This window comes from Peromyscus californicus, unplaced genomic scaffold (genome assembly GCF_007827085.1).
Source record: "Peromyscus californicus insignis strain IS unplaced genomic scaffold, ASM782708v3 Scaffold_8__1_contigs__length_139910024, whole genome shotgun sequence".
In the NCBI taxonomy this organism is placed as follows: Eukaryota; Metazoa; Chordata; class Mammalia; order Rodentia; family Cricetidae; genus Peromyscus; species Peromyscus californicus.
Window position 1 is genome coordinate 61,895,786 of NW_026294606.1, and position 14,278 is coordinate 61,910,063.

Sequence of the window (14,278 nt, forward strand, 5' to 3'; positions counted from 1 at the left end):
TTAGACTGTATAACAAAACTGTAATATATATGAAAGGATGACATAATATTGGTCTGGTTTCATCCAGTCTCAGAGCTATTCCCATGCAGAGGGATCAGCTTACATGCCACCTGTCCTGTGGTCTTTGTTGGCTTTCTCCCCCATGTCTGTAGCCAAGATCCTCAGGTCTCCCCCCAGCTCTCCTGGTCAAATCTGATCTCGATTGATTAACTTTGAAAGAATCCATAGAGTTTCATTTCCTGTGGAAACAAATGCATAACCTTTCTCCAACACAACACATTGCCCAACTTTCATTTTGAAGCCAAGATATTCCTAAAGTGTATAGGCTGGTTTAACTCAGCAGTCCCTTCCACAATCCAATGTGCTCAGCAGCTTTCTGTTCATTAGCATTCAAAAAATTCAAAGTCAACAAAATACCATATAGGATCCAGATTCCCTGTGTATTTCCCATCTCTAATATATAATTTAACTCTCTCTTTGAAGATTTTACTTCATTTTTTTTAAACTATTTTTTCTATGACTCTCTATACTCATTTTCTTTTCTTTCTTTGGAGTCTAAGCACATTTTTAAACATTCTGTACCTTTTTGGAAGTTTTCTGTATCTGGACCTGGCTTTACTAAACATCTGACTGCTTGAGGCAAATTTTAAACTGCCTTGTCAGCTGCCATGTGGCTAAGCTTAGTGCATGGTGCTGGCAGCTGGCCCCAGCCTGTAGACAGCAGCCAGTAGCTGTGCCTCTGTATGCTGCTGAACACCAGCCCACCTAAGAGACTGCGGGACTAGGAAGCTACATATAGCTCCCTGTCCAGAACTTTTCTTAGCTTCTCAGGCCCTATGATTGGATATTCAAGCCCCACATTATACGCCATATGTAGCAAATCTTGCCCCACATTGTGCACCCTATGTAGGAAATCTTTCTCTGTACCACCAGCTCCCAAATAAAACACAGAGACTTATTTTAATTATGAAACTTGGCCTTAGCTTAGGCTTGTCCCACTAGCTCTTATAACTTAAATTAACCCATTTATTTAAATCTAAATTCTTTCCTTACTGCTCATGCTGCTTCCTTCACATCTGGCTGGCAACCTTGATTTTCTTCTTCCCTGAGTCCTCTCTGTCTCCAGAAGTCCCACCTAACCTCTTTCTGCCTAGCTCTTGGCCATTCAGCTCCTTATTAAACCAATCACACATCTTCATATGGTGTAAAAAAATTTCCACAACAATGTATGATCAGTTACAGGTATGTGTGTGCACAACAATAGGTTTTACTATGTAATAAATGCTTATGGCTGTGCACATGTATATGTGTACATATCTTAGGCACATGAGTGAAAGTTGAGGAAGTTCAAAAGGTAACCAAAATAAAGCAAAAATGAAAATAGATGCATGATCAGTGGGAAGGCAGAGCAAGTGCTGAGGAGCGTTTCTGGGTTTTGTTGAATAGAGAAGAAACTTGAATGTCTAGATTATTCTCAATTTTCTAGAGCTAAGGCTCACCATGTAAATAATTAAAAAAAAAATGACCTACCCTAAGTCAATACACAGTTTGCTGGTGATGCCTTTCAGCTAGATTCTCAGTTCTCCATTATTTGGAAACAGATCTGATTTTAAAGGGCCCCAGTTTGTCTCAAATTGAATGAGTTAGAGGGAACAGAGGAGGGGAAAGAAGGGATGAGGAAGGAAATGAAGATAAAAAGGAATAAATGGAGGGAAAAGGAGGGAGAAAGGGAGAGAGAAAGGAAGGGAGGGACAGAGGGAAGGCAAAAATTGAAGGGAAAAGGAAGGAAGGAAAGAAGATGTCTATTTGATGATAATCCTTTCATCATTAATTAATTAAAATATAGAAAGCTTTACCAGAATCTAGGATCAGCATAAGTAATAACAATGAAATGTGCTTTAATATTTCAAAAAATCAAGTCCTTGTACTTTTGGAAGACTCAAAGGTCCCCTGGAAGACAAACACCCCAGTTCCAAAACATATTTATCATACCTACCACACTCACACGGAGACTCATGTCCTCCACTGTATGGTTGCCAGCTGATTTAGGAAACAGGCAAGCTGCCAAGATATATGGGAAGTTCTGGCTTCAGCACATCCTAAGAAGGACCTGTTTACGAAGGTGAGGAGAGATCAAGGATAGGAGATGATGAGGACACATCTTCCTTCAGACAGCTGAGAAAGGCTGGCACCACTGGCAGAGTGTTTTTATTTAAAGGAATGCAAAATATCTATAAAAACCATGTAACACGGCCACAACCCCCATCTGATGCTGTAAAGTGTCTGTCTCTTCTAGTTCACCTCCCCATCTTGTTAAAGTTGGATTTCCACAGGGCCCTCCTGTTTGTTCCCAGTTATCAATAGCCTCAGATCAAAAGGTACAAGTGTTAGTCTATCCTAGGTACAGAGGGTCTCATGAGGTCAAGGGCATGGCCTAGGCTGCACAGCCCAAGAAGAACATTCACCACCTTCCCACCGTGCTCTGCTTTGTAGCCCTTGGGATGGTCCTTTTCCCTGGAGTATAGTATTCCACTTTGTCATTCTTTCATTACTGATTTCATTCAGTTTTAAACATTCATCTTCTTGGAGAAATCAAAGCAGCTTGGAAATGAAAAAGAAGTAAAGGAACTTAGTGTGATTCAATTTCAAATATTGCCCCAACTATAGCCATTTCTAAATATGAGCTGAAGAAGCTGGGGTTACTTCCAAGTAGAAAGCATGACGTGCTTCTGTTACAACCACAGATTTTTAGTGTCTTTGGTGTCCTAGAAACCAAGTATTTAAATTTTTGTATGAGATGTGATGTCTGGCTTCAAAGAGCTTGCTTTTTGTGATAGTTAGTGTTGACCGTGAACTTGACAGGATCTGGGTTGACCTATAGGAGACAAAGCCTCCAGGTACTTCTCTGAGAGATTATTTAAATGAGTTAGCCTCTGGGAATGCCTGAGAGGGATGATCTAGATTAGATTAATTGAGGTGAGAAGATCAACCCAAAGGAGAGAGGTACCATTCCCTAGGCTTGGGCCCTGGGCTTCATAAAGAGGAGGGAGCAGAGCATCAGCATTCACTGCTCTCTGCTTCCCAGTTGTGGATGCATCTTGACCAGCAGCCTCAAGCTTGTTCTTTAATGGCTTCCCCACTATGATGCACCCTCCAACTACAAGCTGAAATAAACCCTTCCTTTCTTAATTTATTTTGTCAGGTATTTTTATCACCACAACAGGAAACGTAACTAAGATTCCTTGAACAGTAGAGATGAGAAAGTACCCATCACTTTGTGCATTGCCTATTAGCTTTCTTTGGAGTGATAGGCATTGAATTTCAACAGACCACAGCAAAGCTCATGGTCTCTATAACACCTTTAAATTCCCTTAGTAGGGCTGTGGAAGAGAATTAACGTCATAATATCATCTACTAAATTTATATCTCTCAATGGTTTATCTACAAAAGCCATAATTGAGATGATTTATTAGCAATAGTAAATGTTCTAAAACTGAAAAAAAAAACCAAGCAAACTTGTTTTTGAAGTCTGAGCTTTTCCTGATATGCTGATCTCACAAATCCTGAGTTGTTCATTATTGCAGCCTCACACAATGGTTCTGTTGTGATTGGCCAGCTTGTTTGTTTTGAGACAGCGTCTTGAACTCTAGGATCACAGACCTGTACTACCACACCTAGCTTGATTTATCTGTCTAAATCTTTGAAGTATCAAATAGAATTTTCAGACATGTGATGAAGGTCATTTTTTACCCAGCATTTTTTTCTAGCAAAGACAGGGTTAATGCCTCTTCTTTGAGAATATAGATGTGCTTGGTAGACTTCTGTTTTGACTTGTACACATAAGTCTACCCATAAGTCACTATTTGGAATTTTCAGCTCATTGTTTGTTTGTTTGTATGTTTGTTTGTTTGTTAGAAAAGCAAGAACGTGAAGACACTTACGAGACTCACATCCTTTCCTCGGTATTTAGAATTTTATTGTCCATAGATCTAATTCCACATCAACTTCTCTTAAGTGACTCAGTTTTGGTCTTTCCAAAGTATCCAGTGTAGTTCTCAGAGAAATAAGAACATTCTTTACAGTTATATTTCATCAGTTCTACATCATGATTAGTTGAATGTAAAATGTACAATGGTACTACAACTCTCAGTGGGTGGGGGAAGTGGTACTCTCTGTAAGCATGGAAAGTTAAGTGGGAGGAGCCAAAGCCAGGCAGACATTGTTGGGAAGGCTCAGCCCTCCTGTTTTCCATGCATGGTACTGGAGAATGCTGTTCATCCAGTGAGGATTTGAAACAGAGGTGAATCTTGAGTACTCTTTTGTTGTATCAGAGTCATTGCAAGTGAGGGCAGTTTTGTCCCCAGAGGACATTTAGCAATGTCTGAAGCTACTTTGGGTAGTTGTAACAGGGTAGGAGATGGGCGAATATTTCTTGTGTTTAAAGAATGGAACACTGGGAGGCCACTAAACATCCTGTGATGCTCTGTTAGTTGCTGTTTCACCACTGTGACAAAATACTGAGGGAAAGATTTTAAAGGAGGAACAATTTAATTTGACTCATGGTTTCAAGGTTTTCAGTCCCTTGGGTCAACTGGAAAGCAGAGACACAGGGGGCAGAGAATGGGAACAATACATACCCTCCTAGGACTAGTCCTTCCTGATCTACTTCCTCCAGCTAACCCCCTTTTCTTTGTTTCTTCTGCCTCCCAACAATGCCATCCAATGATAAATCCATCGAGGTATGCATGCACTGAGTATGTCAGAGCCCTCATTAGCTAGTCATTTCTCAATGCATGGGTCTACCAGGTGGGAGCTAAGCCTCTCACAAATGAGACTTTGGGGAGATATTGCAGATCCAAACCACAGAAAACCTCCAGAACAGCATCTCATGTGTGCAGTGGAAAATTATCTGGCCCCAAATGCCAGAAAATGCCAAGGCGAATTGGTTTATTATAATGCATGAACAACATATTTTTAAAAGTTATCAAGAAACTTATAGTATTAGAAAATGTGTAATCTGGAAAGAAAAATAATTATCTAAAGGATTCAAAAGAAAGACAGTTATGGCTTAACCACGGGCTGCAGCTATTACTATGAGCTCACTCTGAACATAGATCTAACCCTCAACGTCAGCAAGAATAACAGACAACTTCATTAAGCCAACTCTGATAAGCTGAACTGATATTTACAGAATACTAATGAATGTGTAAGTAGCAAAATGAAGAATAATAAACATTTAATGGGTACTTTTATTATAATAAATGTTATGAGTAAAACTAAGAGAAGGGTGCTTCTCAGCTGGCTAACTCACAGGGGCAAATTCTACTTGGAAGAAGAAAGTTCCTGTGTAGATACTAAATCCTTAAAGGAAATACGTATAAGGCTGGAGAGATGATTCAGTGGCTAAGAGTGCTTGCTTTATTAGCAGGGGGACCTTACTTGCAATCCCAGTAAAGACATGCCTATAATAGCAGCCCAGTGAGGGGTAGAGGAGTGTCACTCACTGGAGAATGCTGGCCACCAACATAGCTCCAGGTTCAAGCGACAGACTCTGTCTTAAAGGAAAAAGGCAGAAATTGATAGAGTAGATACCCAACAACATCTTCCACCTTGTGCAAATTACCAAATTACGCATGTGTGCACACACAACCACTAATACAGACACACAAAAAAACCCACAAAAAATATATGAACATGGACAGATTCAGCAATATGGTGGTGTACAATGCCTTCAGGGGTAGTTTTACTGGAAGAATGGAAACTTTCTCCCTGAAAGCTATTTTTACAGTAATGAAAACAGAAGCCTCACTATTACATGATTGCTAGAAATGAACATTTCTAAGGGAGCTGAACTTACAATCATTCATTTTTTTGGAAGGGAGCTTGGCTCTGTGAGAGTCATCACTTCCCACAGTAGTCAGATGCTACCACAGACAGTAAGTATAAGGAGACAGGCAGTTCTAGAAGCTGCATGGGCAAGAAAGGTTCCTGGAGTACGAAGTCTTTTACTTAGACTTCTTGAATGAGTAAAGAAAATAGCTTAAAGATGACCCTCCTAACCAGGTTGAAGCATGAGTTATAGGAAAGTCATGAACCATTGGTGATCATGAGCCACATTTGTGTTGTACACATACATTGATTTTTTTTATATGTGTAAATATCTTTAATGAGAGTCCTCAAAAGATTGCATGACCCTTAAAACATTAAATTGCTGTTTCTGAAAATTACATCTTCAATCACTTAATCTAAAGTTGAGCCCTCTTTTGCTTTTTTTTTTTTTTAATGTGTGGACGTTCTGTCTACATGTTTATCTGCACACCATGTACATACATTCCTCCATAGAAGCCAGAAAAGGGCATCAAGTCTCCTGAGATTGGAGTTACAGAGGGTTGTGAGCCAGCATGTGGGTTCTGGGAATAAAACCCAGACCCACTGGAAAAGCAGTCCATTTTCTGAAGCACTGAGCCATCTTTCCAGTCCCTTTTTAAAAATATTACAACATAAAACTTCTTTCTCTTCTGACTCTTCTCTGTTCCCCTATGTTTACAAGAATACATCTGTGATTGAAAGGCACAATGTGGTGGTCAGGAAAATCTTAGTCTTGAAATTAATGTCTGGTCATTTTTATTATTACATGACTCAGCCTTTAGTTATTCATGTTTCTTTTACACATTTGAATTATGGTAGCTCCAGTCTTCAGCAATCCAAAATCACAGAACATCATAAGGAAGAAATGGACAAAGAGAAGCAGTCTTCTGTTGCTAAAAGAATTGAGTTTTGTATCATACATGCTCCTTCCTAAGCTACACATGACTAAGAACATGTAGCAATATTCCCAGAGTCCTCTGTTACCATGCTCCATTTCATTAAAAATATATAAAAGTCAGCTTGGGATTTTTTTTCTCACCAATTTTCCTTCTGGATGTTGTTCATTTTTAAATTTCAGTGTTTTAATCTCATTTAAAGTCTACCAGCAGAAAGTAGAAACAGTCATGTAACATATGTGTAAAATTCCCTTTTAAAGTAACCATTGAGGTGTTTATGGAAATTAAGCAGAAATATGATAAACCACTGGCATGTTCCTTATCATCTTCACACATTGCCTTGTGGCATTTCATGATGTGATTGATTTTTATATTTACCACAATGAATTTAATCATGCTTGTTTTCTTTTTCTCTAACAGAGAGACTGCCACAGAGTTATCTGGAAGTCCACCAAGGTGAGCAGCTGGCTTTTCTTATTCTCCTCCTGATTTTTGAAACATATAGAAAACAATATTGCATCTTCTTTAAGTGGGATTCTCATTTTCCCATATTATTGTGCCCAAAGACTATGTATGAGTCATTAAGTTATGTGGAAGCAATATCATCAAAAAAACTGGGCCAATATCTACAAATGATTTCTCAAAATCATTCTCATTCTTTTTGTGTCTTTAGATAGACACATTTATAGGTGGATGGATGGATGGATGGGTGATTGGGTGGGTGGGTAGATGGATGGATGGGTGATTGGGTGGGTGGGTGGGTGGATGGATAATAGCTGTATAGATAGATGACAGTAGCTATATTTATCCCAAAAATCATAAAAGTACTAATTCCTTCATTAGAGTCAAAAGAATTGGCAATCTGAGATACTTTGTGTGTGTTTTTTTAATGTACCAATTATTACTGTATTCAGAGGTTAATTGATTTATAAAAGAATCCTGTTCTTCCTCTAAAGAATCTGATTAGAGTTTTGGTGATATAAACACATTTGTAATTCTTATTGTGGTTAAAATAAGAAAAATAGAAAAAAAGAAAGTAATGGGGTAGCCATCTTTTAAAAGCCATTTTACTAAATACCATGTATCTAAAATCTGGCCTTTAGCATGAAACTTATGCTCAGTCTTTGAAGGTGCTGAATAACCAGTTGAGAATTAATTAACATGACATGGAGGATTTGTTGGGAACTATTGAATGGCCATTAAGATAATCTCGAGAACAGAACAAGGAACAAACAAGGTGATTCTGAATGGCACTAGAGAACGGGAGGTTATGGATCATCACAATCTGGAAGACAGAAGCAGTTTAGCTGCTTTTTGTATGTTAAGAAAAACTTACTTGTAGACTCATGATTGATATTGTCCCAAAAAACTGTTTAGTGTGATCCAAATATTTAACTTACTATGTGTCTTCATTCTTTGGATAGCATCTCAAAGAAGCATCCCAAAGGCATGCCAGTTTGAGGGGTTAAACCTGAGTGTGTTCTGAGTTATGTGTCACTGCTGAGTTTGTTTGTTGTAGTGCCTTTTTCACTTGGAAAACGTCTGCCATCAAGGGCTGAGCATCCCATCATTTGCAGAGGGGGAGAGTTGTGTATTTACTCATGTTTGTGGTGAAGAAGTTAATCCTGAAATAATGGAATGAGGAATGACTTCCAAACTTTTATATTATGGCTAAGACATGGACCACCTCTGTATTGTCAGAGAAGACCCACACCGTGCTGTAATCATGCAGATGAAAATTACTCATATGTCTGAAAATCTGCAGAGCCTCCTGAATTCTATTAACCAGTGCTTCATTGTGAATACCAAGCAGCCATTCGCGTATTCCCCAGGAGTGATCTTCTGTTGTAGCTGGTTTATTACCCAAGGGACAGAATGCTCTCTTCTTGAGTTTGGTGGGTGGTATTTTGGTAATGAGCCTATTTATTTTTTGTCATGAATTTTTGTTATTCTATTGTTGAATAACGTTGAAAATCAACAGCACAGTGGCGATCCGATTCTAACTGCAACTTCAAGTCATTTTCATGCATGTGTGAAAGTATGAGAAACAAGGTTAGTTGTTTCTCAATTATGCATCTAATACAGCCTCAGGTGCTCTGTTGGCTTTCTCCAGGGGCAGCTTGGGATATATCCGTTGACTAGTATTTCTCTTCTCACATTAACATAAAATAACGTAATTATTTCATGATAAATGCTCCCTGTGGTGTCTAGTCTTTTTTTTTGGCAAGCATTTGCTTGCACAGCCTAGCAGTATTCCATCCCTTGTTCAGCTGTCCACCTGTCTTTAGATTTCTTTAGCCTGTCACTAGAAAATGAGCCCTCTGATACCTGCGCACCATTTAGAACAAGGCATCTGTAGTTATTTTGTTTGTTTGTCAGCTAATGATTAGTGGGACATGACACTTGGAGTTTTTTATCCTTTTAGTCATAAAAGCATGCTCTTGCTGTGACATCTAAGAAAAATGGAAAATTGCAAGCCCGGCAACTGCTAGCTGGTGATATGTGGCTAGGAAGGAAGACAGTGCATTTTATAACACTGTTATGATTCGGTTTTCATTGGCTTTGACCGTCTTGAAATTTTCCCAAAGGCCTTTTAGAGCTGTTCTGGTGTGTGTGTGGAGGGGTGGTGGAATATTTCACCTTTAATTGCCTTACATGGCATTAATTTCAAGTTGCCGGCCACAGGTTGATAATACGCTGTACAAATGCACAAATCACGAAGCATGGATTGTGTCTCAGAAGCTAAAAGTGCTTTGAAGTTGAAACAAGATACATGCACAAGGTGCTTGAACAAGCACCAGCTTCATTTCCCACTGCTAATGATAGCCTAAATGTGCTTTTGAATTCTTGCTGTTGCCGAAATTAAAGCTTAGTAATAATATGTCACCAGAAAAATATTAGATTACATGAGCAACATGCACTCTAAGCAATGTAATTATATTATAAATATTAAAAACCAATGATCTTGTCAAGATGAAAACAAACATTTAAACCAACTGCCTATAATACTCATCTTGAAGTGTCCCACAAATAGAATGCATGCTCCCTTCCTTGAACTGTGGAAACAATAATTTTATCTTACATATGGCTTCTTGCTTTTATTTTATGTGTAGCAAAAGACAATTCAGCAATCTAAACAGTTTTTCTATTACAACCGTGTGTGTGTGTGTGTGTGTGTGTGTGTGTGTGTGTGTGTGTGTGTGTGTGTATTCATGTATATGTGGGTAAATTGCATATGTGTATCTGTAGAAGCCAGAGGACAACCTCAGGTGTTATATTACAAGTGCCATCCACCTTGGGGTTTTTTTTTTGGGGGGGGCAGGGGGAGCGGTCATTGTTTCTGTTGCTGTGTTGTGAGTTTGCTTCTTCTTTTTTTGCAAGGAAGTCTCTCACTGGCTTGAAGTTCTGAAAACGGTTGGTTTGACTGGCCATTATCACCCCGGCCCCTTTTCCTCAGGGATCTGCCTGTCTCTGTTTTCCCAGGGCTGGCATTGCAAGTGCATGCCACCATGCCTGGCTTTTTAAAATGACTTCCAGGAATCCACTTCAGGCCTTCATTCTTGCAAGGCAAGCACCTTGCCAACTGAGCCATCTCTCCATCCCTATAATGGTAGTTTTCCGAATCTGTTTCTTCTATTGAAGGGTGGCTACTTTAGGTAGATGTGTTCAAAAGAAACCATGATGAGTTCCCAATTGTTCAATGGAGTGAAGGCACTAAATTAATTATAAGCTGAATTTTTAATGTAAATGATGCCTATACAAAGAAAAAATTATTTTGGATAACAGAATAAAGGTACATACAAGCCTTACAGCAACTCAAGCTTTAATACCATCATGTGCCATCAGCTGCTGTTTTTGAAAGAGAGAGAAGGGACTTCAATTCCCTGTTAGCACAGTCCCTGGTTATAGACTTAAGAGTATGGAAAATAAAGGGATTTAGTAGACTGTCATAGAAGCATCTTAAGTACTGCAAGTGAGATTCATGAACCGGCTCTTATACACAGAACCTACAATTCAGAATGCTCTGTGAAGAACATGAAGTGTCAGTCAGTGAAACTTAAAATAATTTGAGGCAGCTGTAGAGGTAGTGACCCAGCCTCTATCTTCTACTGGGTTTCTGCATCTGTCAACAGCAGTCAGAGCTAAAGATTAATGTTATGAAGGAAAAATTTAAATACTTCCTCTGGCGTTCAAATTCAATACCTTAATAATTTTTCCTTGAATCTCCTATGATGGTGGGAAAATAATATCACCATGATATATCCCTAGATCTTGCAATCCCCAACATCCTCGTCTCTCAGCTTTACTACTTGGCTCTCAAAGAAAAATCAGTGCACTGACCTGAGCAGTTAGTCTCCATACACTACACTAGACATTATGTTGGGCTTTTGGACATTTCTGAGGCTAGCCATAGGCAGCGTGACACTCTCCAGGCTGATTTCTAAACTCGGGAATCAGCCCCTTGATCCAAGGAGGAAACCACAACCACTCAATGGGTGACTTGTACTACAGGATGAGGAGATTCAATATATTAGGTGAATCACGTGCTTTTTGATTTAATGGTATTTTCAGCTTATGTATTTATCAGAACATAACCCTCCTCATAAGACAAGAAGAATCCATATAAGCAATAGAACCCCAGTTCCTAAATTACAAGGAATGAGCATTGCATTAGTATTTGAGGCTCTCTACCAAGACAATAAAATTACTTGTCTGGGACCATCAGATCAAAGTCATTCCATTGTAGCTTTACATGTGGAGTACAACACTGATACTTGAATGTTAGTATTGGTGTACTGATGCTAGAGTACCAAGACTACGTGTAGAGCTTTGTTTTCTGAGGTTTCTATACCATTTCTCATGCACCATATTTATGTCATGGATGTGCCTGGTCAGGAAGAAAGGTGGAAGCAAAGGGAATTAAGATAAGCTTGGGCAGCTCAAGTTGCTATTTGTGGCTCTAGAGGATTTAAGGTCAGGGCTTTAGTTCTCTGTGGAAGCTTTGGTAGCTAACACAAACTCATATTTCTCATTGTCCTCAACACAAAATGCTATCTCCCTTGAGACCCTTAGAAAGTAGTGGATAAGTACATTGGTTCTTCCAGGTCAACTTCTTATTTGGTAAAGAGCTGATAGATGCACACCTCTTCTTTCTTTCTTTATAATGCCAAGGAAACAGCAGTTTCCTCTACTATCCTGAGACCAGCACACAGTGTGGCTCCACATTGACGAGTTTCATTATTTATTTACTAATTTAACAAAGCTATGTTGAGTGCTAGGTATGTGCCAAGAGTAGGCTCTGTGCGAGAACATAGATAAAATACCATTTCTTCTCTCTGGTATTTTCATCTAGTAGAGAAGGTACAGAAAAGCCCCATGCTAGACACACAACGCTGTGTGTGTAGAAGAAGCAGAAAACACCTGCAATGGTTAGTATGAATTGTGAACTTGACAACCAGGAGACAAGCCTCAGGCACACTTGTGAGGCAGGGTCCAGATTAAAGTTAGCCTCTGAGACTGTCTGTGAGGGATTGTCTTGATTAGATTAATTGATGTGAGAAGATCTAAATGTGGGCAGGGTCATGGCTGGGTGAGGCATCCCAGACTATAGAAAAGGAGAAAGTAAGCTGATCACCAACTCCCTTGGGTTCATTCATTGCTCTGCCATTGCAAATGCCTGCTTCCCTCTTATCTTTTCTTCATTTCCGTTTTTTTTTTTTTTCTGACCCACTGGCTTTTCTTCACCCTTCCTTCCTCAGGGAACACTCTCCTGAGCACCCCGTACTTAGCAGCTCCTTCTGGGACACATTTACCCACTGTCCCATTGCCATCTTGTGCTGTTTGTGCAGCAACTGTCATTATCTCTGGGTCTATCCATGGTCATGATGTGCTGTCTTCCTACTCAGACCCAGAGCAGCATCTTCATTGCCTGTCCAATTTGTTACACCCTTTGCAAGACCCAGAACAGAACTGGCAATCAAGAAATGTTTGTTGAATGATTATGTCTATGTAAGCCCCCATTTTAGAAACAACAACAAAAAAGAATGAAATCTAGTCTGCAATCTGCTCTTCTTCCTTCTCCTAGGTGCTCTATCATCTCCCTTTTCTTGTTCTCGCCTCCCATATGATCTCCTACTCATTTGGGGGGTTAGGGACATGTTAGAGTCACAAGCAAAATCCAGCCCAAAGCCTGTACCTGTAAGCAAATACTCACTTGAATGATGACATTTCATTTGTTTATGTATAGTCTAAGCCTGATTTTGCACTGTGGTATCGGAGTTGACTCATTGAGGTAGAGAGAGCATAGCCTGAAAATGTGAAAATATTCCACATCATTGTATATAAAGGTTTTCTGACCCTTCTCCTTGATACAGCATAGGAGAAATTTTTTTCTATAAGATTTTCTTTGTTCTGGATAATTTTACATTCTTTCTATTATTTCCAAAGTCCCCAGTACAGCATATATGTCACTTTCCAGAAGACATTTATACCTTTTATTCTAAACAAAAAAATAATGTTGAGAACCCATTATTATTCATGGTTTACCCAAAATGCTTAGTACTGTCTGGAACATAGTAGGCACCGAATAAATATTTGCATAAGTGTTTGACTGTCTGAGTGAGTAGATAATTGAATTAATTAATAGATGTTTGAATGAATGAATAAATGTTTGAATTGAGAAGAGAGGGGAATAGGAACAGAACAATCTCCAGTGTTGGAGCAGGTGTGTCGTTTCTGCCATCCTTCACTCTTCCCACTCCGCTCAATGCTTCATGATCCTTAGCACCCAAAGAGTTCCATCTATTGGGCTGGGTTGTTAATACGCTGTCTAGAGTAATTACTATTGAGTGTTTGTCTGCAAGACCAGGCATGGGGCTCAGACAAACTTGAATTCTCTATTTCCTGATTATGTGAATTTGGTATGTCTGCTTCTATTCCTCATTTATAAATTTGGAAAATTTCTAATATTCATTTCATAGAGTCACTATAAGGAGATGATCATGTCAAGCAGTTAAGTAAGTACCTGGCACACAGCCCACAGTGGACACATGATGGCTAATATGGTGGTTCATTCCAGGCTAGTTTTAGCTAGCTATTTTTTTATCAACACTTGAGTAGTATTAATATGTATGGGGTGGCATCATACTGCATTGTAAGAAACTTCCCAGCAAAACAGTTTGGCACCTGTGCTCTGGATCCAGACTCCAGCCTCTATTCCCATTCCTGCCCAGCCACTGAGTTCTGTGAACTTGTGCCCATCCCTTAACTTCACAATGCTTCGTTTTCCTTCATCTGCAAAGGAGACAGTGGCAGAACAGTGTTTCTGAGAAGTAAGTGACATGATACATTTAGAATGCTTACACAGTATTTCCTTTATTATTGTAGTAAAAAATTAATGTAGACTATTAGGTGAAGTTTGAGATAGAGAGTAAGTGAATATATATGAATCACTGATTCAGATTTCACTTCTTAGTGCTTAAATGTCTGTCTAATTATGAATGACATGCTTGGTG

The 14,278-nt window shown here is 39.2% G+C and overlaps 1 protein-coding gene across 12 annotated transcripts in view; it reads left to right on the forward strand.

Moving 5' to 3' along the window:
* The window catches only part of Celf2 (CUGBP Elav-like family member 2), an 842,930-nt gene that overhangs the window by 419,831 nt on the left and 408,821 nt on the right, over positions 1-14,278 (forward strand). For all 12 annotated transcript variants that reach the window (XM_052727707.1, XM_052727708.1, XM_052727705.1 and 9 more), the window contains one exon: positions 7,185-7,220. Coding sequence is in view for 1 of the 12 variants with exons in the window: in XM_052727700.1 (XP_052583660.1) it covers positions 7,185-7,220 (36 nt within the window). In the remaining 11 variants the exon portion in view is untranslated. The remainder of the gene's footprint in view (positions 1-7,184; positions 7,221-14,278) is intronic.